General features: G+C 43.5%; 1 protein-coding gene across 3 annotated transcripts; it reads right to left on the reverse strand.

Moving 5' to 3' along the window:
- Positions 1 to 232: 232 nt before the first annotated feature.
- On the reverse strand, positions 233 to 16,580 carry TMEM263 (transmembrane protein 263). Of its 3 annotated transcripts, none has more exons than XM_037387524.1 (5): positions 16,474 to 16,580; positions 13,041 to 13,101; positions 11,883 to 12,002; positions 8,115 to 8,184; positions 233 to 2,964 (listed from the first exon to the last, which is right to left on the reverse strand). In XM_037387524.1, the coding sequence occupies exons 4-5, from the start codon at positions 8,176 to 8,178 to the stop codon at positions 2,678 to 2,680; spliced, it is 351 nt and encodes a 116-aa protein (XP_037243421.1). In that variant the 5' UTR covers positions 8,179 to 8,184; positions 11,883 to 12,002; positions 13,041 to 13,101; positions 16,474 to 16,580; the 3' UTR covers positions 233 to 2,677. The 3 variants fall into 3 exon arrangements, with proteins under 3 accessions (XP_037243421.1, XP_037243422.1, XP_037243423.1); XM_037387525.1 differs by lacking the exon at positions 16,474 to 16,580 and adding an exon at positions 15,392 to 15,981; XM_037387526.1 differs by lacking the exons at positions 11,883 to 12,002; positions 13,041 to 13,101; positions 16,474 to 16,580 and adding an exon at positions 10,650 to 10,744.
- Positions 16,581 to 22,521: the final 5,941 nt, after the last annotated feature.

Below are 22,521 nucleotides of genomic sequence, written 5' to 3' on the forward strand. Positions count from 1 at the left end.
TATATGATCTTAACAGTGGGTATCCCCAAGCCTCAGTTCCCAGGAAAAAACAATTACTACAAGCAACTTTGTGTTGTGCCTATGCACAGCCTGCACAGCGAAGTTACAGTATTTGTTAATAGCTGGTTGGCGCTATTTAGATGCAGATAAAAGACACTCCAGGGCATGATACTGTCGCAAGATCTATACCTGTGTATGCTTTTCTCTGCAAATTAACTAAGGAAGCTCTCAATTGTCTGAAACGGCAACAATTTAATGTTTCACAAATGTCAGGACAGAATCAGAACAAGTTTTTAAGACGAAGCAAGTTTCCTAAGTGAATGGAAAATACACAGGGTATAGGACAAAGCTCTTCAAAAACTAAAACCATATGCCATGTTAAAGCGTTTCAGTTACAAGATTCAGAAGTAATAACTACAGGATATGTTAAGAACAAAACATAATGAAGTGTGGGCAGCTCTTTACAGATCTAACATGGCTTATCTCAGACCACACTTTACAGCAAGTTTCATAGTATAAAAATTAGAGAATGTAATAAAAAAAGGGGTATGACCAGTTCAGCATTTATGTTTTCAGAAAACAATTAGGAGGGGTTTGGTTGAGTGTCAGAAATACCACTGTGTTCCAAACAGGTGAGACTTAGGAGTTCAGTGGTAGCACTCTGAGGGTATGTCTACATTGGAAACCGCAAGGGAGCAGACAACACCAAGTTATTTGCTACAGCTAGACTGCCTCCTCTATCCAAGCTAGCTCATTTCTAGAGCTAACTGGTATCGTTAAAATACACTATATTCTGTGTGATTAGCTTTTGACTATAAAAACCAGTTAAAGTCTTCTATATGTTACATAAACTTACCTGATCATACCCTTGCAGTAGACTGGAGTTAAGCAGCTGGTTTATCTAGCAAAAGGAGCAGATGATGCTGTTTGTTGGGTTTTTGGTCTCCCCAGCACCCCAAGTCCCCATGCTTACAAATACCGTATTGCTAACATACAGTTAGTGATACCAAATAGTTGTTCCAGAGTGCAGTTGAAGTACCAATGGCTCAGAGAGACTAGGTGACTACTGTACCATAACTTACACATAATATACTTTCAACGCCCATGAAGATAAGACTTAAGTTTTAGACAAGTGACATGTTGATTATTTTTTTTTTAATTTCTAAAAAGCCTCCCTATGTATCTTTCTCATACAACCATAGCCACTGAAAAAGTAAGCTTACATGCTTATAAGTTCTCTGTAGGAACACAAGTTTTTAGAAAATACTGCATACACAACATTCACAGCCGCCTTCTATGGGCTTCCAAAGAGGTTGCTTATTTGTAAAGTCATTACACACACACACACACAAAAAGGATCACCACCAGCTTCAATTCTAAGGCAACCTCAAGCTATGTCCTTACAAGTGCATTTTTGCCTAACACACTGCAGAGGATCTACAGATGTTCCCATTTGAGGTGTGTCAACATTTGGAATCTGTCAGTATACAATTTACTTGGATGATGTTTCTTTCTCTCTTTTTTTTTTTTTAAGGCCTCACCTACCTTTTTTGGTTTGTTTTAAATAAAAGTATTGCATTTTACTCAAATCAAAATGCAAAGTATGAGAGAAAGATGTAGTGAAAAATTCCTTGCATTTGCTTAAACAGAGCAAGAAGCTAACCTGGCGCATCATGGAGTTGAGACAACAGCTTTGCTAGTTCTTCAGTGGTTTCCAATGACACAAAGGAATTTCTTTCAAGTCAAGACAGTTGTGCCAGATGACCACAAACATCAGCCTAGTTTCCACTAAGCCATCATTTTTTCTAGTGTCTACAGGAAGTTTATTAGCAGCAAGTTTTCACTTGCAGGAGAGAGATGCGTATCATTAAATACACCTGAGATGGAGCAATCTTGTTTTCAGTAAAAATTGACAAGGTTTCAGACAGTGGAACTCGTAAAGAGAGTCTAAAGCTCATTCTGTGAACTGCACTGAAATAACAGGACAATTCTTTACCCAGCTTCCCCTAATAAAAAGATATTTTTTCTAATAAGGCATTAAGTTAGTTTACTCTTTAGGATCCCTTCTACCATGTTGTCCAGCTTTCTCACTTCTGTCTCCCACTCTCATTTCCAATTTCTGCACACCTCTAGTTCTATTTGCTCCAGTCTGCACTTGGCAGAATGAAGTCACCGATAGTTTACATGCTGCCTGTGAATACACGGGTTTGTAACCGAAACTATTTGGGTACATCCAACAATGCTGTTACACGGCTGAAGGATCCTTAGCAGGAGGATGTGGAAACCACTGAGAACAGTAAATGGCATCTTGTCACACTGATGGTATGGCGGACACTACCAAGTTTCTGTGTTCACATTTTAGTCCAGAACTGCAAAAGACTTACAGTAAATGAATATTCAGATATGTATTATCCCTTCAGATACGCTTACTCACATCTATAGTTATCAAGTGTAACATTTCACCAGATACAAAGCTTCAATCTAGGCTCTAATAAATCTTCATACGCTGTGCTAGCCAAGCTTCTTCTGTCCTTTTCAGATGAAATCCAAGTTACTTGCACAACTCTTTAGAAGATAGAGTGTCTAAGACACATGGCTTCTCATGGTCCAAATCTTAGCAGATTTTAATGCCACTGATGTAACATTCTGGAGAATCGAGTATGTCTCAGTTTTGGTTTTAGTCAGACTTATCCTTTTTCTTTCCTGTTAAAGGCACTTTACTTGCAACAGCAGATCCTACAGCTGTAACACCTCCAGCTACAGCAGAAACACTTCCTTTGACTAGCCCCACTCCCACTGAAGGCACAGATGTGACCGCTGTTTTGGTAATTTCAAAGCTTTTCCCTCCAATCCAAGCAACACCCCCAATCGTGGCACCAACAGCTCCCTTTGTGACACTGAAGAGGCCACCAGTCACACGAGAAAGCATGCCAGGCTGCTGCTGCGGGTGGTCTTTTAATGAACCTAAGGGAGGAAACAACAAGCAAATCAATTGTAGTGCTACGATTAAAGCATTTTCAAAAGACAAGTTGTTCATTTTCTAGTCTAACATCTGTCGCGCACAGTACACACCTACCTGGCAGGCTACTTTTTCTGGATGCTCATACACCACCGTAGTTGCAAATAAGAGAAGATACTTTGCTGCAGCAAGACACACCTCAATGCTGTTTTCTAAAACACAAGTCAATACAAAGCCTACAAAGGCACACAGCTCCCAGACGGTCTTACATGATAAACTACTGTCCTCTGTATGCATCACTACCTTCCCAGACTCTGTAAAGTCTCATGGCCAAATCAACCTCATTTCTGGACTTTATTAAGGTGGGAGGGGAGGTGGGGGCAGGAACAGGATGAATGACACACCCTCCTGTTCCCCTACATCATTATATTAAAAGTTAGCCCACAGAGGGGAGGCCCCCAAAAGCAACAGCACTACCTTACTGTTCAAATCTCTCAGGAAGGACTGGAAAAAGCTTCCTGGAAAAGCAGAGCCAAAGGTGTGGGGTTTTTAAAAAAAACCCCACTGTTCTTTGAAAAGAGCTCCCCTTGGCACAAGTTGCTTTTTTCCTTAGTAATTACTGTTTCAAAGATGTGTTTAAAGTGGTGTGTGGCAAGGGTCAGGAAAAAGGGAAAGGTTACAAACAAGCAATCACAGGAGTCCAAACAACCATCAGAAGGACAAAAACTGATGTCATCTCTTCACTGTATCACTTCCTTTCTTCACCATGAACACGAGTTTAATTTTCTGCCAAAAAGGCCTTTTCTGTAATTTGGATAGGGAAGGGGGTGGGGGGGAGGAAGGTCCAATGGCCAAATAAGCTCACCGAATGCCTAAAGCGGTCCCCAAAGGCATTAATAACAGCCAGAGTTACAGGCTCCCAACAGAAGTCCCAATATGACGTATAAAACCAAATCTCAAACCACAGGATTTCTGCATGTTATTGACCACATAAATATCTTTTTCTTTTTAATGTTATGTTTAACCTGCACTTTGCACAGTTTCTTGCTATATGATGTATAAGTCAATACTTATTCCGTATTTATGGTACAATTACATAGCCTCAAAATAACAGAAAATATTAAAAGCAATAAAAAGATTCCCAGAATTAGCCACTTAGCCTTTCAATAGTTTAGTAATTACTTCGTATTTCTAAATGTAGGCTTCAAAATCCTAGAGATACATGCATCTTGCCTCTAATGGAAATTAAGACTGCAACTCCACACCCCACTACTGCATAAGCATCATCTAGTCTTTAAAGAAGATACAGAAAGATGAAACATTATGTTAACGTCATATTTAAGCACACAAAGAAAATCTCACCTACTGTACCTATAAACCAGTAGCCCTGACATGTTTGTCTGCAAAGTGTTTTCAATGTGAACCTTTAGAAATCTCTGGTCTTCACAACAATGCTGTACAGGTAAGCATTTTTCAGCTTCTGTCTTGTCAATTCCTCACCAACCCCAAACACTATTTAAAAAAAAAAATAATCAGAGAGAACCATGGCAAGAGACAGCCAGTTAACACAAGTAGGGTGTGAGTTCCACAGTCTTTTGTATTTTCTAGCTACACGTAGATTTTATGTAGGATTTAACAGAAATATTTCCCTTTCTTAGGGAAAAACAACGGGGGGGAACTGAGAAAATAGCAAGTGGAATGACAGGGGCCAGAGCTAGGGAAGAAGCAAATATGACAAAAAAAAAAAAAAAAAAAGAGGTGAGTGCTTGGAAGAGGATGAGTCTAGAGAGGCAGGGGAAAAGAAAAAATCAGATCTAGATCCATCAGAAACCTCTATCCAGCCCCTGTCAGTGCATTCACTCTGCACTGTGACGTGCCTTAGAGACAAACCAGCAAAACAGTCTCCGGCAGTCTCTCCAGTGCCCTGACTGCTCACGACAACTACTCGGAGGACAGCTTCCAAGAGTCACCTCCCAGCACTCATCGACTACAAGACAAAAACGAGGGGGAACAACTTCCCATGCACCTCCAAGGATTCTGTGGTAATGCCAGGACTGACCCAGGACTCAGAATTCATTAAAGCAGCATGAAGTTTGGTGTTCCTATAGTGTGTGCCTGGAATTATTAAAACAAAAGATGCCACCTAAATGAGAGAAATTCTTACAAGTTTGACAAAAAGGAAAAAAACCCAACCAAACGTACAGAGGAACAGTGCAGCTCAAGGCAGCAAAAAACAGTAAAAATGCTTCCAGCTTACACTAGTATCTCTTATTTAAGAAACTGATGTACGTAACAGAAAGGGCCATGGAAACTAGAAGCAAATGACAGCCTTCTGCTTCAAGCCAGTAACACCCTTGCTGCTTCATTCTAGGCCAGCAGCTTTCAACCTAGACACCTCTAGCAAAAATACATTGCCAACACAAGCACACAGAGATCAGAATTTCTATTTACATACAGAAAGCCTTTAAAGAATCACACTTAGAGAGGAGTATATAGAGCCTGGTATAAAATCCACAGTCCAGGTGTTATTCATTAGAGGATTCCTGTGACCAGACTTGTAAAAAAATTGGTCAGAAAGTGCTTTGTTTCCATCTAACCACATCACTGTCATCAGGGTGAATGTGAGTGAAGCTTTACCACACTGAATTTTTAAGAACTGATTTCAGTGAATCAGACCTGACGTTAGCGAGAAAGGACCCATCGTAGCTAACTTAAAAAGAGAGAAGCAAACAAAAGTTACCTTGACGCACTTTTCCTCACATTACTTCAGGTAGCCAATCCCTTGGCATTATCTACTCTGTTTCAGAAGTGTAAATACTGACTGTGATTTGGTGCCTTAATAACTTCTGGTGATGGCTGACAAATTCTCATTTAATTCTTGTTGGCATTGTTTCATGAGACCTAGTAAATGCCCACAGCTGCAAAGTTTTTATTGCCAGTTGATTTCTATTCTAGGATTCGTATTCCTGGTCCCTTTGTTTCTAACCAGCATGAGGAAGGTAATACAGATAATTCCTAGATCTAGGGAGAAAATGATACAAGTTCCCTATTTAGGGGTTGGCTCTACTATGCTACCTTGCAGCCAGCTTCCTGCTGAAAAAAGTCCAACCGTGAACAAGAGTTTGAATGAACACAGGTTGCAAAGGTTGGCGCCACTAGCAAAACAGAAAACAACACATTAGAATAGCACTACTCATAGCAGGCGTGAGCACAAAAGCTGCTTCTACATATGTATTTCTTTAAAGCCTTTGGGCACCAAGCTCGTTAAGTGTGATTTGGATGAACGGGAACTATATCTTTACGAAAAACTGCAAATTTGTTTTGGAATTGAGCCTTTCCTCTAAGGATTTTTTTTGGCAGCCCATTCAGAGAGCCAGTCTTCTTGCCAACATTGAACTGGTAGCCTTCCATCCGCATTTGGCCATCTTTCTATGATGGTGTAAGCCTATCGCATATGAAGGCCTTGCATGACATGTTCTTCAAGGGTATTCCAAAATTTTAACTGAACTCACAGGGCTTGAAGAGTGCACATTGAAACCTCATCAAAAGGAGAAAGCCTCTTCAAGGACAGAGTGTCCGTTAAGACAAGCTGTGTTTCATTCTACTCCAACTACGCTAACTTTCTCCATCTATTTAGACTTCATATTCAAACTGGTTATTGTCATACTAAAAGAAGATACTGTGCAGAAGAAGATCAGCCTTAATTGCTCTCAAATTTTAAATAAAACTTTGCAATACCTAGTGATTATCAGACTCTGCTGTTATGTTCTGTATCTAGACACCCTACTGAATATTCCAGAAAGATAGAAAATGCCCACTTTTTCACTGCCTTCCTCAAGAATCAGTTGTAATTTACATGTCAGACCACTGTTCATTTTCTATATGTGAGGTTTAACACATAAAACACAAGTCAATATTTAAGGAGCAGAAAAAAAAAAAAGCCCCTTAAAAATTAGACTTGACGATAACACACATTAGGGCATAGTTTCCAACCTGGCATCTGCTTTCAGAAATGCTTCTGGGATCTTGACAACCCCATGAGAGCTTAGAAAGAAAGGTTTTTGTCCTCACACCATGATACTGTAACAAGCTCAAGTACAGGACAGCTTAAGAACCACTGTGTCACCAAAATCTATTTCTCCCTTTCCTCTCATCTTGCTGTAATTGCGTTCCCTTTCTAATAGTTGTTAAGAATAGAGTGAGCTATTACCACTTCAATCCCTTCTGCTACAGTTAGCAGGTAACACTGCTGTTCAAATGAAGCGAATTGTTCAGTTACACAACACATAAAGGCTGACGAAAAAAACCAAACTGACAAACACACTGAGCTTAAAGGGCCATTATAAATTGAAGAGCAATGACCCAAGAGGAATTGGGACTCACCAACCTCTACATCCAACACATTTGGTCTTAAAGCAAGAGAAGACAGAACACAGACAATCTATATGCCAGGAATGGCTTTTGATCTAGTATGCTTCTAGTCTTGTTATGCAGACAGGACTCTTCACAGTCTCATCGTTCCACAGCCTGGAAGGGAACTCTGCACATTTGCAACTGCATCTTGTTTGCAGAGCTAATAACCAATTTAGGATACATTTTGTTCAGGAGAGCAAGATGCCACTGTATTAATGAAGTCAAGTGTGTGTTTGTTTTCACAAAACCATGTGATTAAGTCAACAGTTTGAACCACAGATAATTGTATGATGGAAAAGGGCCTCCAAAAGTAGTATTTAAAAAATATTTGGAACTTTTTTACATCTTGTTCAAAAGTTACAGGGACCATGAACTCCGCAAGGTGTCCAGAAGCGAAGCTGGGCTCTTTCCATCTCACAGAACAAACAGCAGAAGTAACTACCCATTAGACCAATTCACACCTCTGGAAACTGATCTGCAAAGTATGTACTTCAGTATTTGCCCATCTTCTCTGTAATTTATCAGTTATTTACTGAGTTATGTTCCACGGCCTTATTGTAATCAGGATAATGCAGATGTGAACAATAATCAAGGCCCGTTCCATCCCAGGGTTGGCTTGCTTACTGTTACTTAAATGAAAGTTAAGGCGTTCAGCTTGCAGATCCATTTTTTTTTTTAGAGAGAACTGAACTTCTGATTAATTTCTGCGACTTTACTTTGTATTGTAAAAACCAATACATACCTTCTGGTGGTTCATCATGAAGGTATGATGGGACTTCCTGCTGATTTTTGTCCGTTTGATTCATTATTGCCTGAAAGAGAAATTCACATATGCTATACATCTTTTCTGGCAAAGCATAAATTAATTCATGAATCCAAAATTCACTTAGTTTAAGTTCCACATAACAGGAGCTTCTTTTTCATTACCAGATAAGCCAGCAGCTCCTGCCAAACTGCTGCTCTTTTTATTATCTGACTGTGCTTTTGCATTCTTCAGCCAGACTCAATACTTGAAAAAGGACCCCTCCACCAGCCCAGCAGGCTTGGTGAGAGCTGCCACCCCACACCAAGTGCATCTAAAAAGCTATCAGGAAGAAAACCAGTATGAAAAACAAAACAGCCACTGCCATACAACAGTTTGTGTTTAAGTACTAAAAAAGAAAGGCCTAGTGGTCATAGAGGTGGTGGGCACTAGAAAAACAACAGCAGCATGCCTATAAGGTATGTTAGTACCTGGAAAGCAGTAGTTTAAAGAAGGAAGTCCTTGCAGCAGAATTTAAACAAATGCCATGAAAACAACATAAAAGAATTGTAACCAAAATAGTCAATTTATCTTATAGCTGTATTGCATACACAGGGTGGTGACAGCAGCAGAACTAGACTGGTTTAACTCTACACAAACGTTCCAATGAAAACAGTTCAGAAAGAAGATTTCTTTACACCAGAAGTCGTTTCTTAGAACAGTTCTAGAACAGCAGTCCCTGACAGTGAGGGGAAGAAGCACAGAAGAAAGTGCAAATCAGCAGCTCTGCTTACTGCATCTTCCTTTCAGAGGGGAAGAAAGCAGTATCTAGTCCAGGTTTCCCTCCCGCTTTCCTCCCCCATCAAAGTGTGCCTTGCTGTTAAGTCCTGCCTCCTCCCCCGAGCCCTCCTGCCAATCCTGCTTTCCCTCCCCAGCTGGCACCAAGGTCAGGAAAAGGAGAAAGAAAAACAAGTTGCATTATGCCACTCAGCATCCTTCTATCTTCCTGCCAGTGACCTCTTAGCTCCCTTTTCCCTGTGTAAGCCTTTAAAAAAAAAATGTTATTTCTTCCAGGAGTCGCCGACCACCACAAAAGTAATTCCAGCCTCTCTTGCCATGGCCAGATCTCTCTGTACATCCTCTGGGAGAGAAAGCAGAGGCTGGGATCTGAAGAAAGGATAAGGAGACAGAAGCAGAACTTGAGGGTGGGAAGACTCACCTGGAAAACAGCAGCTAACACCCTCACAGTGTAATTACAAAGTCAAAACACTGCAGTAAAAAACAGCACCCACATGCTAAATGATAGATTTTTGGATGAGAAGCAAGCCTAAATTGAACATTTAGGAGTCCTCACAATCAGCACTAAAGGTATCAGTTCATGACTCAGAAAACACGTGTACCTTTACAGAAGAAAGGTACCTTTACTGGAAAGCAAGCAAAAAACCTACCACCATGATGGCTGATTTGATGGCAATGCTGAACAAGTACCTCTCAAAAGCCTGAAACGCAAGTGGGGAAGCTAAGAAATAGGAAAGTGAGTAGCAACAAACACATCCGGACGGAAGACTAAATACATAAGGGCTAAGGCACAAATTGAAAAAGTTTCATTACAGAATTTCTTGTTCTTTTATTAATTCACAAATCAGTAAGTCATTAAAAAAAAAAAGCCTGACCGATCACAGGGAGCAACCAAGGGCTATCAGGTTCTGAGAAAGGACCCAATTCAAGTACTTCTTTGCATTCATCTAAAGCAAGCTGGAAGAAATACAAGGATTTCATCCTCACTGTATTGTTACATGTAGGTTGTTGCTTTTTTCCAACTTGAAACAAACATATAAAGCACCCTGAGAAGCCAGATGCCGTAAGAAACTGACAGGCCTGACATTATTTGATCAAAACATCTGTACAAAGATGAAGCAACTATGTTTCTACTTCACATGTGGCTATTTTGTTTGTTAAGATGATTACTCTTCAGGAATTTGGAAGTTTTGAGGTTTTTTAGAACCTTCCCTAATGCAGCAAATAAAGTAAAATAAGTCACAACCTAGCAAGCCTTACTTCAAAGGAATAAAAAAAGTGACCAAAACAGTTTTAAAGCAGACTCAAGGGAGACACAAATGAGTTAAGCCAGAGAATTTATTTTTTTTTTTAATAAAGAACTACCTCTGCTAATATATTTATATCTAGCCAACATGTAACTCTCATAAGAAACCCAGATGAAATTGCTTGTTTGAGCTTCAAAAAGTTTCTGTCAACAATTCCTCATAAGAGGCTCAGAGAAGCTATTTAATCTTATGAAGAAAGGAAAAAAAACACTCTCAGGGATTATCAACAACTTTAGAGGAGAGTTGGGAATAAGTTACCAGTTTTGAACATGGCAGAATGCTAGAAAGTGTCACAAGGCTCCACACAAGTTTTAGTATTTTCTGCTGTTAAGAAGGTATTGGACACAGCAGCACTGACAGCAGATACAGCCCTGAAGTACCAAGGATCTGTTGTGCTAGTCATCATACAAGTATTTAATTAAGATAAGACCTGTCCAAAGAGTCAGACCAGCAAATGGCGCAGGTAAAAGATGATTTCATAACTCTCCACAATCAAGTTTAGGCCACCGTCAGATTTGCTTGCTGTTCCTGCAAAACTAAATGAGCAAAGCAATGTATTGGCAGGGGAGTTTCACAGCAAAGTTTTAGTTTATTGATAAAGTGTTAAAAAAAGCATATAAAATCACAGCACTGCATTAGAAGAAGTAATAATACTAAGCATTCACTCCATTGCTATGTTCCCTAGAACCTCAAGGTTACTTAATTCTTGACCCCAAGCTACTTTCTAAAAGGCAGATAGGAATGTTACACAACGCATCGCTCACATGCAATGATTTAACACAACCGCAACTCCTTTTAAACCACAGAAATACTTCACTCTCCTATAACTACATGGACCACAGCAGTCCATCTTCTACAGCCCAGGCACTGGTAACCTGCTGCTATCAGACCCCAGAAGCCAAGGGAGTACTACACAGGCCTGAATGGAGCAGCTAAGGGAAATAAGTTACTGTCGCAGGGCTGAATTTGTTCTACACAGATGGGAGCTTTCAGGGGTCCACAGATCAGAAAGCTGAAAACTACTGTATGAGGTCTGGCTCTACAGGTGCCTGGAAGCACTCCGGGCATGCTGCAAGAGATGTGCCTAACCAGCTTATGCTAGATTTTACTCACTGTCCTCCCACTACATCAGTGCAAGTGTAAACAGCATCACATCACAGTCAGAAAAGGCTCAAAGCTTGACCCGAAACAGAACTGGGCACACAAGAGCTCACAAAGAGCAATTCAAGTCCTTTTGTTTCTCTGTACAAGCTCTCCAGTGCATCACAGAATCAAGACTGAGATCCAACAAAGGACTTCAGCAGAAAATTTTCAGCTATCTAGGTTACAGCCTGCATCACGCATCCTTGTATTTAACTTAACACATCAGGAGACTTAAAAGCCTCTGAAAAGTGATCCAAAAATCCTGTGAGCTACACAAAGTGTAGCATATCTGGTGAATAGAAAATACTATGCACAGGAGCAAGTTTTAAACCTGGCTCCCCTCCAGAGATTTGAGGTGAGTATCTCTCTATCGACTGGAGGTCAAAGGCCTGGAATAACTACTCGGTGGCAGATGACTTCATCCAGTTTTCAGACGAAGAGGGCAGGAATATAATTTTCTTCAAAAACTGTAGTTAGAAAAGCAGAAATTATGCAATTCCATCAAGGTGAAAGCACTCACCTACAGTTCAGTGCCTCCTTTGTCTATTAAGGTCCAAGCTCGTATGTCCCAGTTTGCAAAAGGCCTCCTGGACACCAGACTGCAGCGTATCCTAAGGAAGGTTTGTCTTCACGCTCCTTGCTAAAGGTGTGTCCCCACAAAGAAGAAGAAAGCAAAAATCATGAGACCCAACAGAGATTAAAACTCTGCTAATACCTAAGGCACCAATCTGGAGGTGCAAGGATGAGACTTTTGTGCAGAGAATTAGGTCATTCAGGCATAGTACTGATTAAGGAACTTTAGAAACTTAAGTTGGAATCAGCAGATTCAAAGTCCCTTATGCACTGACCCATTAGTCACAATTATTGCTGGTACTGCAAGCACATGCAACAAGGCAAAGATTTATCAGAAGCCTGAACTTTGGGACTTTTCTGATAGGTTTTTCAGAGTTTTCTTCAAAGTATGCTTGACTGGCTAAAGAAAAGGGAAGAAGCAAGCAAACAAATAGTCTTCCTTTGGCATTTTCATCCTGTGATGCCAAATTCACAGTGTCTTGTGTCACTGGGGAAAAGCTTCCAGCTTCAACACCTGCAGTAAAAGATCACATGAAATGAGGTAGGATCTCTATGAGTCCTGGGCAGAACGCATACAGATATTCACAAAGCAGACATCTAGCCCATCAGTGGCACTCTCCCGTTTCCTTCTTCATCTCTGCAGATGAATATGCAAGTTTTGTGTTTTGTTTAAGGAGTGGAAGCAAACCCAGATCTTAAAGGATATTTCAAACAGGGACACATGTAAACTACTTTGGGTTTTTTTTTCCTTATGTGCTTACAAGGGTGCTAGTCATTCAAGAAATAAGGGGTAACTTCTCATCTTTTTTAAGAATGCATTAAAATACGTATCAACCTTCATACTAAAAAAATGTCAATTTCAATTGGTTTTAAAGAAGAAAACACACTTCCATACTGTCAGAATATGAAATATGTAAGAAGCTTCAAAGTTTCATATCATTATAAAGAAAGAAGTGGTTTAGAAGAGGATTTTTAATTCAAGAGCCATTTATGAAACACTAACACCGTTATAGGACCCTCAATGAAAGCGCTAGAAAGCTCTGGAGGTAACGGTACAGCCACACATACATTCATAACAGAACTGATAAGAAGAAAACTTTCTCACCAAATATATTCCTTTGTGAAGGCTTCAGTTAGTTGTTTCCACAAAAGTATTCTGCATACACCTACAAGAAAAGTAGGTTAGTGACATCTTATGGAACAGCGCTGCCGTCACATACCTGCCATGGGTGTATAGAGAGAATCATAAATAAAAAACCCTACAACAGAGGAAAAGCACAGTCAGCATGGCCTTAAGACATCGACATTTTATGATATTTATCTCACCAAAACACTGATTTCTTCTGTATTCTTGGGCAACGAAGTAATTTTAATTGCTCCATACACTGTCACGAGGATTACTACAAAGTGTGGTAATCCATATTTAGACATGGCCTTTCCTTAACAAGTCTGTAGTTCTTAGACAACAATTTGTGTAAAATTCTAGCTTTCCATTGAGAAGTGGGCTCTAACCATTACAGATGCATGTGCAACTTCCCAAGCTTCAGATGATGCTCTTGATTTCTTCCTGACTTCACAGACAAAAAGCCCTACTGTTTCAGCACAGCAAACCTGGCCCAAGCAGCAGCCAGTAAAAACTGGCGAGTTTCAATGCCACTACTCAGATATTTGCAGGCAGCAATGAAACTACCCAAGGATGGGGCCAATTTCAGTTGGCAGCATAACACTGCTCCAGAAGACTGCTGCAGCAGCAGACAGTGCTGGAACTATTCACCTGACAGAAGTGCAAACAAACCAGTCACCTCATCTTAGTCCACCATGAAAAAATTATCTTCCTTCTGCCCGCTAGCTAAGCTGTTAGAAAGCTTGGCTACAGAGCTGACTGAAAACAAAACAGCTCTTGCCACATGCACAGCTCTCCTTCCCCTCTTTCAGTGGCTGCAGCAGGTTTCAAAGTGAACCTGACATCTTTCACGTACACAAAAAAATATTTTTATGGATGATACTTTAAGAAATAAGTTTTGGGAAGAGTAACAGTGCTTTTACTCTCCAAATTAAATAAGGAAAAAAATATGGAGCCAAAAAGGTAATCCCACCCATGGCTGCTCTTCAGGGTAGTGCTTCAAGCTGCACAAACGACTCCTGACTATTAGCTCCCTGCTTTATGCCTTGGATTAGGGCTGGTAACATGTTACGGGCAAGAGTGCTCAGTGCTGTTAGTTCTCTTAGACATAACCGAGCTTCAGCAAGAAGAAAGAGTCAATGCTAACAGCGTTAAAAAAACAAATCCAGGCACGTAGAAAGCATGTAGCTAAAAACCAAAAGCATAGCTGACATTTCAACAAGCCTTCTGTTTAAAAGCCAAGTTTGAAAATTCAGACTTATATACAAAGCAAGACTGCCTTGGAAGCAAACATGCCTTTTTCACAGGGAAAAAAAGACACAGGTTTCAGAGGAAGACTACAAAAAGTTGATCAGAAGTTTCCAAGCGTGAACCACAGCTCACTTGTAAACCTATAGCAAGATGGGCTACAAGCCCCTGCCAAAAAAAAGATGCCAAGTCTGACCTAAGAAACATAAACAATCTCACAGCATGCAGGGTTCAGCACACAGCTGGGAAGGTAATACGATATATCTGTATTAAAACAAAAAAGGAAGCATATTTCCTGCAAAAAGAAAACCCTTAACTCTGTCCAGGACATTACAACATCATTATCTGCCTACAAGGGAATCCACCGTATCTCCATTACCCTCAACTAAAGTATGGATCAGGCTCCAGAAGAGGCTCTAGGGAACACCTGATGTTGTCACTCAAGTCTTCTCCGAAGCAAGGATTCACAAGATACCAAATCAAAGACAGAGGAACCCAGATTCCCCTTTTCTAGTCCTCCAAAACCGGTTTCTGGAAATTAAATGGTAAATTCCAGCAGGGCACAGGGCACAGCTTCAGAAAGGCCACGGAAGCTCCATTTTACCAGTCTGGTCATCCTCTGTCTCCTGCTAGCTCAGCTTTCTAAGGCAGAGACGTCCCCATTCCTTGTAATGCCTTCCCAATGCCCAAGCTCTACACTCACCTCAGCTCTCCCAGGAGACCTACAAAGACAAAACTTGCAATGCCTAACAGCCAGCACGATAAAGCAGCTGCTGAATGCCCTTGCCACCCCTGCTAACGAAATAAACAACTTTCTCTGTGGCATCCACCACCTGTTTGCTGCCTCCTGCCCAACATTTAGACCCGTTCACCTGCTGGACAAGGACCACCTTTCGGTTTGCGCTTTTGTGACACAGTCCGTTTCTATCCTGAGGAGGCAACACCAACTTTACTGAATGTTTAACCACAGCAAAACACAAAGCTTTGAACAAGAAAAAGCCTGGAGAGCATTTACTGAGCAGTCTTAAAATTGATGCGCATACAAAACGGTACTGGTACACTAAATTAGGCTATCTCGTATGTACCTTTCCAGTTATACAGAGACACGCTGCCTGAAGCAACGCTCTGGACACACTGAAGCAGGCTATGCGCGCTTGGTATTTATCTTCCTTACAGGGCGACATCCTGGTTAAACGAGCAGAAGGAAGCATTTAATTGCATCCACAAAGGCTGCCCATGAGCTTCCCCCAATGACCAGAACAAGCTGTATGGCTAAATTAACTTGCATTTATTTTCAGGCCACACCACGTAAATGCTTAGGCTAGGAGAATGCAGAAAGCTAAGCTGCTCCCGAGAAATTACAAAAAAGCCTCTTCAGATCCTACTCCATCAAGCTGGACTTGAGAGGATGAAATAAAGAGCAGGGTGCTACAGGAAACAACAGTACACAGCGAAGTTTAAAAAGAAGGAAAGAAAAACCCGGAACAAAGCTGCTCCCGGCACAGAGAAGTTCACGGGGGAGAGCAGAGCAGGCAGGAGCGCGGCTGCCCCGCTGCCCGCCCAGGTACGCGGGGGCGCCCGGCCGGAGGGGGGCGGGGGGGGCAGCGGGGCAGGACGCGGCGGCCACCCCGGCTCCGGCCCCGGTCCCGAGGAGGCGCCGGTCCCGGCCTGTCGAGGCCCCGCACCCCGCTCGCAGGGCGGCCCACGTCCCCGCAGCCCCCGCCACGTCCGCCCCCGGCAGCTACCCGCCTCCCGGCAGCGACCCCCGGCCGCGGGCGCCGCCGGGCACCTCAGCGCAGGGCGGCGGCACTGACGTGGCAGCCCAGGCCGCGGCGAAGCCGCTACAGCCGGCGCGGTCCTCCCCGCTGCCCGCCTGCCTCCCGCCCCCCGGTGCCGCGGCAGGAAGCACAAAGGCGGGCGGGCGGGCGGCCGGAGCGCCGGGGGCAGGTGGCGGCGGCCCCGCTTCCCCGGGCCCGCCTCTCCCACCGGCGGCTCCGCCGGGGCGCGCCGGGTCCCCTCCCGCCTCATCCCCCAGAAGTTTCCCTGCTGCCGCGAGAGAGCAGGGGCAGGCGGGAAGGACGCGCAGGCGGCCGCACGCCCGCCGGGCTCCCGGCTAACGGCGGAGCGGGGCCAGGGCGGCGGCGGCCGCCGCGCAGCCCTCACTCACCGCGCGGCGCACACACCGGGCTCGGCTCCGCCGCAGACTTTACTCCTCCGCCTTTCCCCGCTGCCGACGTGGCGCCCGCCGCCGCCCGCCCCGTCGGCGCCCGCAGACCCCGCCCCAGCGCCCGGCGCGGCGCGGCCCCCTCGGCGGCCCGGGGGCGCGCAGGCGCCGCCGCTGCCGCCCCCTTCCCGCCCCGCGGCGCGCCCCCCGCCCCGGGCTCCCCCGCTGGCCACACGCGGCCCTGCGGGCCGCCCTCGGAGGGACCGGCCGCCCCTCCGGGCCCGCGCAGGCCCCAGCCCGACCCTCGTGGCCCCCACCGGCCCGCGGCCACCCCGCTGCCCCGGGGAAGGGGGCAGGCCCGGGCACGCAGAGCCCGGCCACCCGGAGAGCCCGGCGGGCCCTGCGCTGAGCGGGGCAGAGGAGGGGGGTGACAGCGTGGCCGTTGCTGGCCGGGATGCGGCGGGGTGCGGGAGTTGGCCTGTGGCGCGGCTGGGCTGGGAGCGCCTCGGACGGGGGCGGGGGTGGGTAGGTGGGCCCTTGGGGCGCCCTGGCCGTGCTGGCTCGGGCAGGGGCGGCCGCAGAAGCTCCGTGCAGCAAGGAGCTGCACTGACCTGCCGGGAGCACCGCGATGTGAAGCCGCTACGCTCACCCAAAGGATCTGGGTTTACGTTAAACGGTGTTTACCCTGCTATTATCTGAGTCAGTGGAGCTACTCACATGCAACCTGTTGGGAATACAGTTGTAGTCGTGGTGGTTAAAGGGCACGACTTTCTAGGTAACTAGACTGCTGAGGATGCTTGGGGAAAGGCAGGTTTTCTGGCACTCGCCCCCTTCTTTGGGGCCTGTCCCTGTGCATCTCTAAGGGTCTTTGGGGTTGAACGGTGACTTTCAAGATCCTTAGACAAAGTGTTGGTTGGCCAAGGGAGCGAGGGGAGTCCCAGGTGCTTTGAATGTGAGTTTAGAAACAGAACGCTCAGCAGCAGAACAGTACTAAATACCTCATGAAACGCTTTACAAGATTAAAAAAACTTGCATAGGCAAAATACCACCTCCGCTTCCTCCACCCAGCTTCAAGCTTGACTGCCGCCCTTCTGCTGCACCCTCCTGTCTACGAAGGGGTATGTATGGGGACAGTCTTACCCAGGCTCCTCCAAAATCATTAGTTATGGTCTAAAGTGTGCACGCAGCTCCTACCTCCGACATGGAAAATACAAAGCAGCACCCTGGTTCCACAGAGGTCTGTCTAAAGAGGCCTTTTGAAGGCTGTTTATCAGCCCCAGCCACAGCAGTTTAGTGCAGAGGGACATAACACAGGTGTGAGATGAAGGTGAAAGAGATACGTCCTCCTCAGAACGTGCAGATCCAGTCAGACATCACAGACAGTTGCAGGAGCATTGATGTGATGCTGTACGGGCCTCAGAGGGGTTTGCTGATAACAGGAGCTCGGCATTCCTGACCCACCGAACAAATACCAGCCATATTCTTTAGTTTGGCACTGAACGGGTGAAAGCATGGATGCAGGAGAATCCAAGTGAAAAACAGAGGGCAGTGCCTGGTCTGGAGCATGCCTTGGGATCTTTCAGGACATGGGAGGCACACAGGGTGCGTGAATTAGTCATGGTCTTTGGAAAAACTACACAGACACACAGGAGTCCTACTCTGGGATCTTAATTTCCACCTGGGAGGACAGGTCAACGACTCTCTGAACTGCTACAGTGTTTACCTCCCTGGTACTAACAGAGGGTGCCTGCCACTGTTACCATCTTTCCAGTCTTTGAGATAAGGGGATTTTCCTATAGCTGCTCCTTATCCCTTGCCCTGAGGACCAGGTGTACACAGTGCTTTCTTCACATGCAGTGCTCTGCTTCAAATGCACCGCCTGTAGCTTCACGCTTCTGGTGGCAGCAGAAAAAGTTGCTGCTTGAATATTTTCGCTGTAATAGAGCTAATCAGTCACCCATAAACTGTACAGCACGAGGCATCAAAGAATATTTTGCCTCCTAGTAATCGAAAATTAAAGGCATTGCCAAGGTTCAAATCTTCTTTTTCAAACGCTGAAAGACTTAGGATGGCACAGGAGGACTTGGGTTGGTGAAGTGTTTCGCTGAGCAACTGGAAAGAGCCAACTTCCTCGTAAAACCACAGCCATTGGTGGTGGAGTCTCACTGGCAGGCGTAATAACTGAAATAACTTCAGGCTGACATCTCTGCAAACAACAGAGACAAATGAGCAGTGCCCCTGTTACTTTGCTAAGCCAAGTTGTTCATGTTGCTAAGTTCACGAAGCAGAGGAAAAGGTTTTTGTTGCAGAGACGTCGTCATTGTGATTATTTTTGGTCTCATTTCATTTTTCATGCATTGAATGTTTCCTTCATAAATAGTATCAAAGATGGTCTGCTGTTGGTATAAAGACTTGTTCAGTATTATTCAATCCTTATGAGAAATAAATAACCTTCTTTCACTGGAAATAGCATATAAGCACCTTCTTAACAATTTTAAAATAGAAAAAAAACAACATTCCGTCTTCCCCTCTGGGGGAGTGGTTCCTTCATTTAGATTATAGGTTTTTAGATCTTTTCTGTGAATGCACCATGATTACAGATGCAGAAAATAATTGAAGTAAGATCAAAATATATACATTTTGTATTCCATTATGATGATTGTGGTTACTTCTACTGCAGCCAAGGTTGGCGTTTCCCTGTATTGGATTCAATGTAGACCTAGGAAACAGCCCTGAAAGGAGTTGTCCTTTTTCAGTGCAGAGCTTAATTTAAAATGTGACATGTGTCTCCTGGACTCCTAGGCCTTGCAGCTTCACTTTTCCTTGCATAGGTAGCTGTTGTGAAAAGTCAAAGCTGTGGGGAGAGCGTCAGGCTCTTAAGTCTGGGGAAGTCTACAGGCATGTTACTGGACAGCAAACTCTGACTGAATCATTAGCTCAACAGGAGACCTGAATGAGGAGTGCAACAAGAAAGCAAGCAAGATACTGCATGTGCTGTTTTATTTGGTTGGTTTCTAGAGATAATGAAGTGGAGCAGCCAAGGATGAAGGCCAGAGATGGGCCTTACCAGGTGCCATCTCCTAACTTGTATGCCATGGATATGAATACATCCCCACCACAGATCCGTGCCTGTGGTGTAGTGAAGAGAGAGCAGGCAAGAACTGTGCTTTTGCAAATTAGAAATATAAATTACCTTGGGGCTTAAAAATGGGTTCTCTGAGTAGATAACCTAGGTTAATAGTGTGCTGGAAGGAAGACGGGAAGGGAGGAAGATTAATATCCAGCAGTTGTTGGTAGTGAGGCCACTGGCCAATGCCAGCTTACTAAAAAAGCTAGGTTGAAATGAAAGAGTGACATACCCCACTCAAACATAAATAATGTCTTCTTTGCACATGAAGAGACATGCTTAATTAAGTGTGATGCCTTACCTGCAGATGCATCTCGTCTCGCAGAAAATGAAACTGTCTGTTTGCTAGGAGTACTGGGTGACTGTAGTACGCAAGGGAAGAAAGTCAGAGACGTGGGTTGGTTGGACAGTATTTTCAGTTGATGGCTCAGAAAGTAACAGATCAAACATCCTACTGAAGCACCGCTGCAGTGCTGGGTACCAACAGAAAAGCCAGAGTATCCTCATCCCTTTTTAGGACACAGCTGACTGCAGGGTTATACCAATACAGATTGGGAATAAGTGAGAACAGATTTAAAATCTTAGGCTGTTAACTCTTTGGAGGTATCTTTTTTGTTATGTGTGTACACACAACTTCAAGCCATTATCACAATGTAATTATATACTTTAAAAAATTATCAAAACCTGTGGTTTTGCAGATTGTAGTCAGCTCATTACTGAGGCATTAAAAAACTGGTTCCAGCAGCAGAACTATTAATGAGCTTAAGTAGCATGTGCTTTGTGATTACTTGGCATTCTGCCTCAGTTTAATTAAGATTTTAAATTTACATACTGCTATTCAACCATATGTTACACTAATGTTTACAAAGATGAATAGATTTTATTGTTCTCATTTTATAGGTCAGGACACAGTGTCATTTTGGGGTCAAGTGACAAGACTGAAGCCACCAAACCCCTGAAGCAGTCTGGATCTGTTGCTCAACCTGCAGGAACAGATTTGCATTTCCTTCATGCAGCTGTGGGAATTATTGGGTGGACATTAACAAACCTGGAACAAAATAATTACAGTAATATTATTTGGTAGAACTATAGTACCGGGTTTAATGTATTCATTAAGATTTGTTGCAAAAATCACAGAAAAGCTTCATATCTGTGGAAGTGCATTCACCAATTGTACCTTTGACAGGAAAATTATCAAAATAATTGAAGTGATTTCTCAGACTCTTAAAGAAAAAAAAAGTCACATGATAAGAAACAGTATTGTTCCTCCTTTCTTTATATTATTAGCAATTATTTGATGTTCCAGTCTTGTAGGTCTTACAATTGTGAGCAGTTATGAGTCGCATGAGCAAAGTTTGCTGAAACAAATGAGCCTGGAAAGGTCAGAACCCTGCCTTGAATAAATAGGTATAGATGATAATACTGCTATCTCCTAGGTGTGGCATGCTGCATAGAAGTGGAGCAACTCTTTTGTGACAGTTTGTTATTTTTATCCTGTTTTAAATAAAATGTCCTTTTTGCTGTTTCCCAGCTATGTGCTCTACATATTAGTGCATTTCTGTAAGTTTTTTGTTCTGTTTTATTAAGGTGGAAGGTTGCCTGATTTACAGGTTGGGGGTTTGTTCACCCACTTCCATAGCGTCTAACCTCTGCAGAAAATTGTTGGCACGGGAACCTCCCCCAGGAGACTGACATTTAAAATAACAAGCTGTGCTAAGCATGAAGTCGCTTGTCAAGTCTATCTCTACCATGCCTCCATTTTTGTTATGAATTAAAACATTACCAGATTTATAGATCTACACAGCAAGAAGTCCTTCTATGGTTTTGAGGTTACAAACAAAGCGAAGCTAAAACCCAGGCCTGTAAGGGCACTGAGCACCTCTTCCCTTGCTTTTGTCTCCCATGGGGTCTGCAGAGCTGAGTACGTGCCTTGCATCAAGTTAATTAGACATTCAGCTCCCTGCTCTGCTTCCTTATTCTTCCCAGCGGACTGATGAGACATCCAAGCATTTGGAAAATCAGGCAGGTAGCTCCATACTTTGTTACAGCTATTTTATTGCGAGGTTATAGATAAGCAAGTGCTTTCAGGTACTCTTGGTACCTTCCAGAGGTAGCAGCATAACAATAAAACATTCCACGATCTGTCTTAAGGTCTATAGATGGTCTGATCATTGCTAGCTGTTAATCAGGAGAGCCAACAGGTTGCCACTGGTCCTGAAGGTGTGCGTATCACAGTTGCGACATGCCAGGGACTCTTTTTTGCTGTTACTGAGTTTATCCCTACAAACGAAAAGACAAATAAGAAACAAGGAGTTGTAAAACAGGTAGTGAATTACTCAGAAAAGTACCTTCATCTCAGTTTTGAACTACAAATCACCTAACTTCAAATAAGAAAATAATATTGACACTGCTAAGAAGTGAGTATTTCATGACCTTATGGCTTTCTAATGCTGCTTGATGTCTGCCTGATCACTCCATACCTATAAACTGGCATATACTGAGGGATGAAAGAAACATTCAAAAGTAAACTAAGCCACGTGGTTTTACAAACCCTGGACCCAACCTTCTCTGAACACTGTCAAACACAATTCCGTACACAACTAGATCTAAATTCTAGTTTTGTACCCTTCTTCTCTGTAAGGGTTATAGTTTCCTTCCTTCTCCCCATTTTTCTAATCAAACCCTATACATCCTTTAATTCCTTTTTCTTTTCAGGAAAAGGATAAAAATATTATCAGTGATGATGAGGATGATGATATAATTCATTACTTGCATTTTATAGCACTGACTTACTCCTGTAATGCAGTGAACAGTCTGTAGAAGGCACAGAACTTTTTTGGAGCTAAGTGATGGGATTGCTCTCCTTAGGGAACATCCCAGTACAACTCTCTGACATCCTGTGAAGCAGACCCAGGCTGGGCGTT

This window comes from Falco rusticolus, chromosome 5 (assembly GCF_015220075.1).
Source record: "Falco rusticolus isolate bFalRus1 chromosome 5, bFalRus1.pri, whole genome shotgun sequence".
NCBI lineage: Eukaryota > Metazoa > Chordata > Aves > Falconiformes > Falconidae > Falco > Falco rusticolus.

Bases quoted from the DNA above. Each gene is read 5' to 3' on its own strand.
- TMEM263 (XM_037387524.1), bottom strand. From the start codon at position 8,178: ATGAATCAAACGGACAAAAATCAGCAGGAAGTCCCATCATACCTTCAT. The intron at 2,965-8,114 runs GTATGTATTGGT...TTCCTCCCTTAG, and splicing joins TCATGATGAACCACCAGAAG to GTTCATTAAAAGACCACCCG.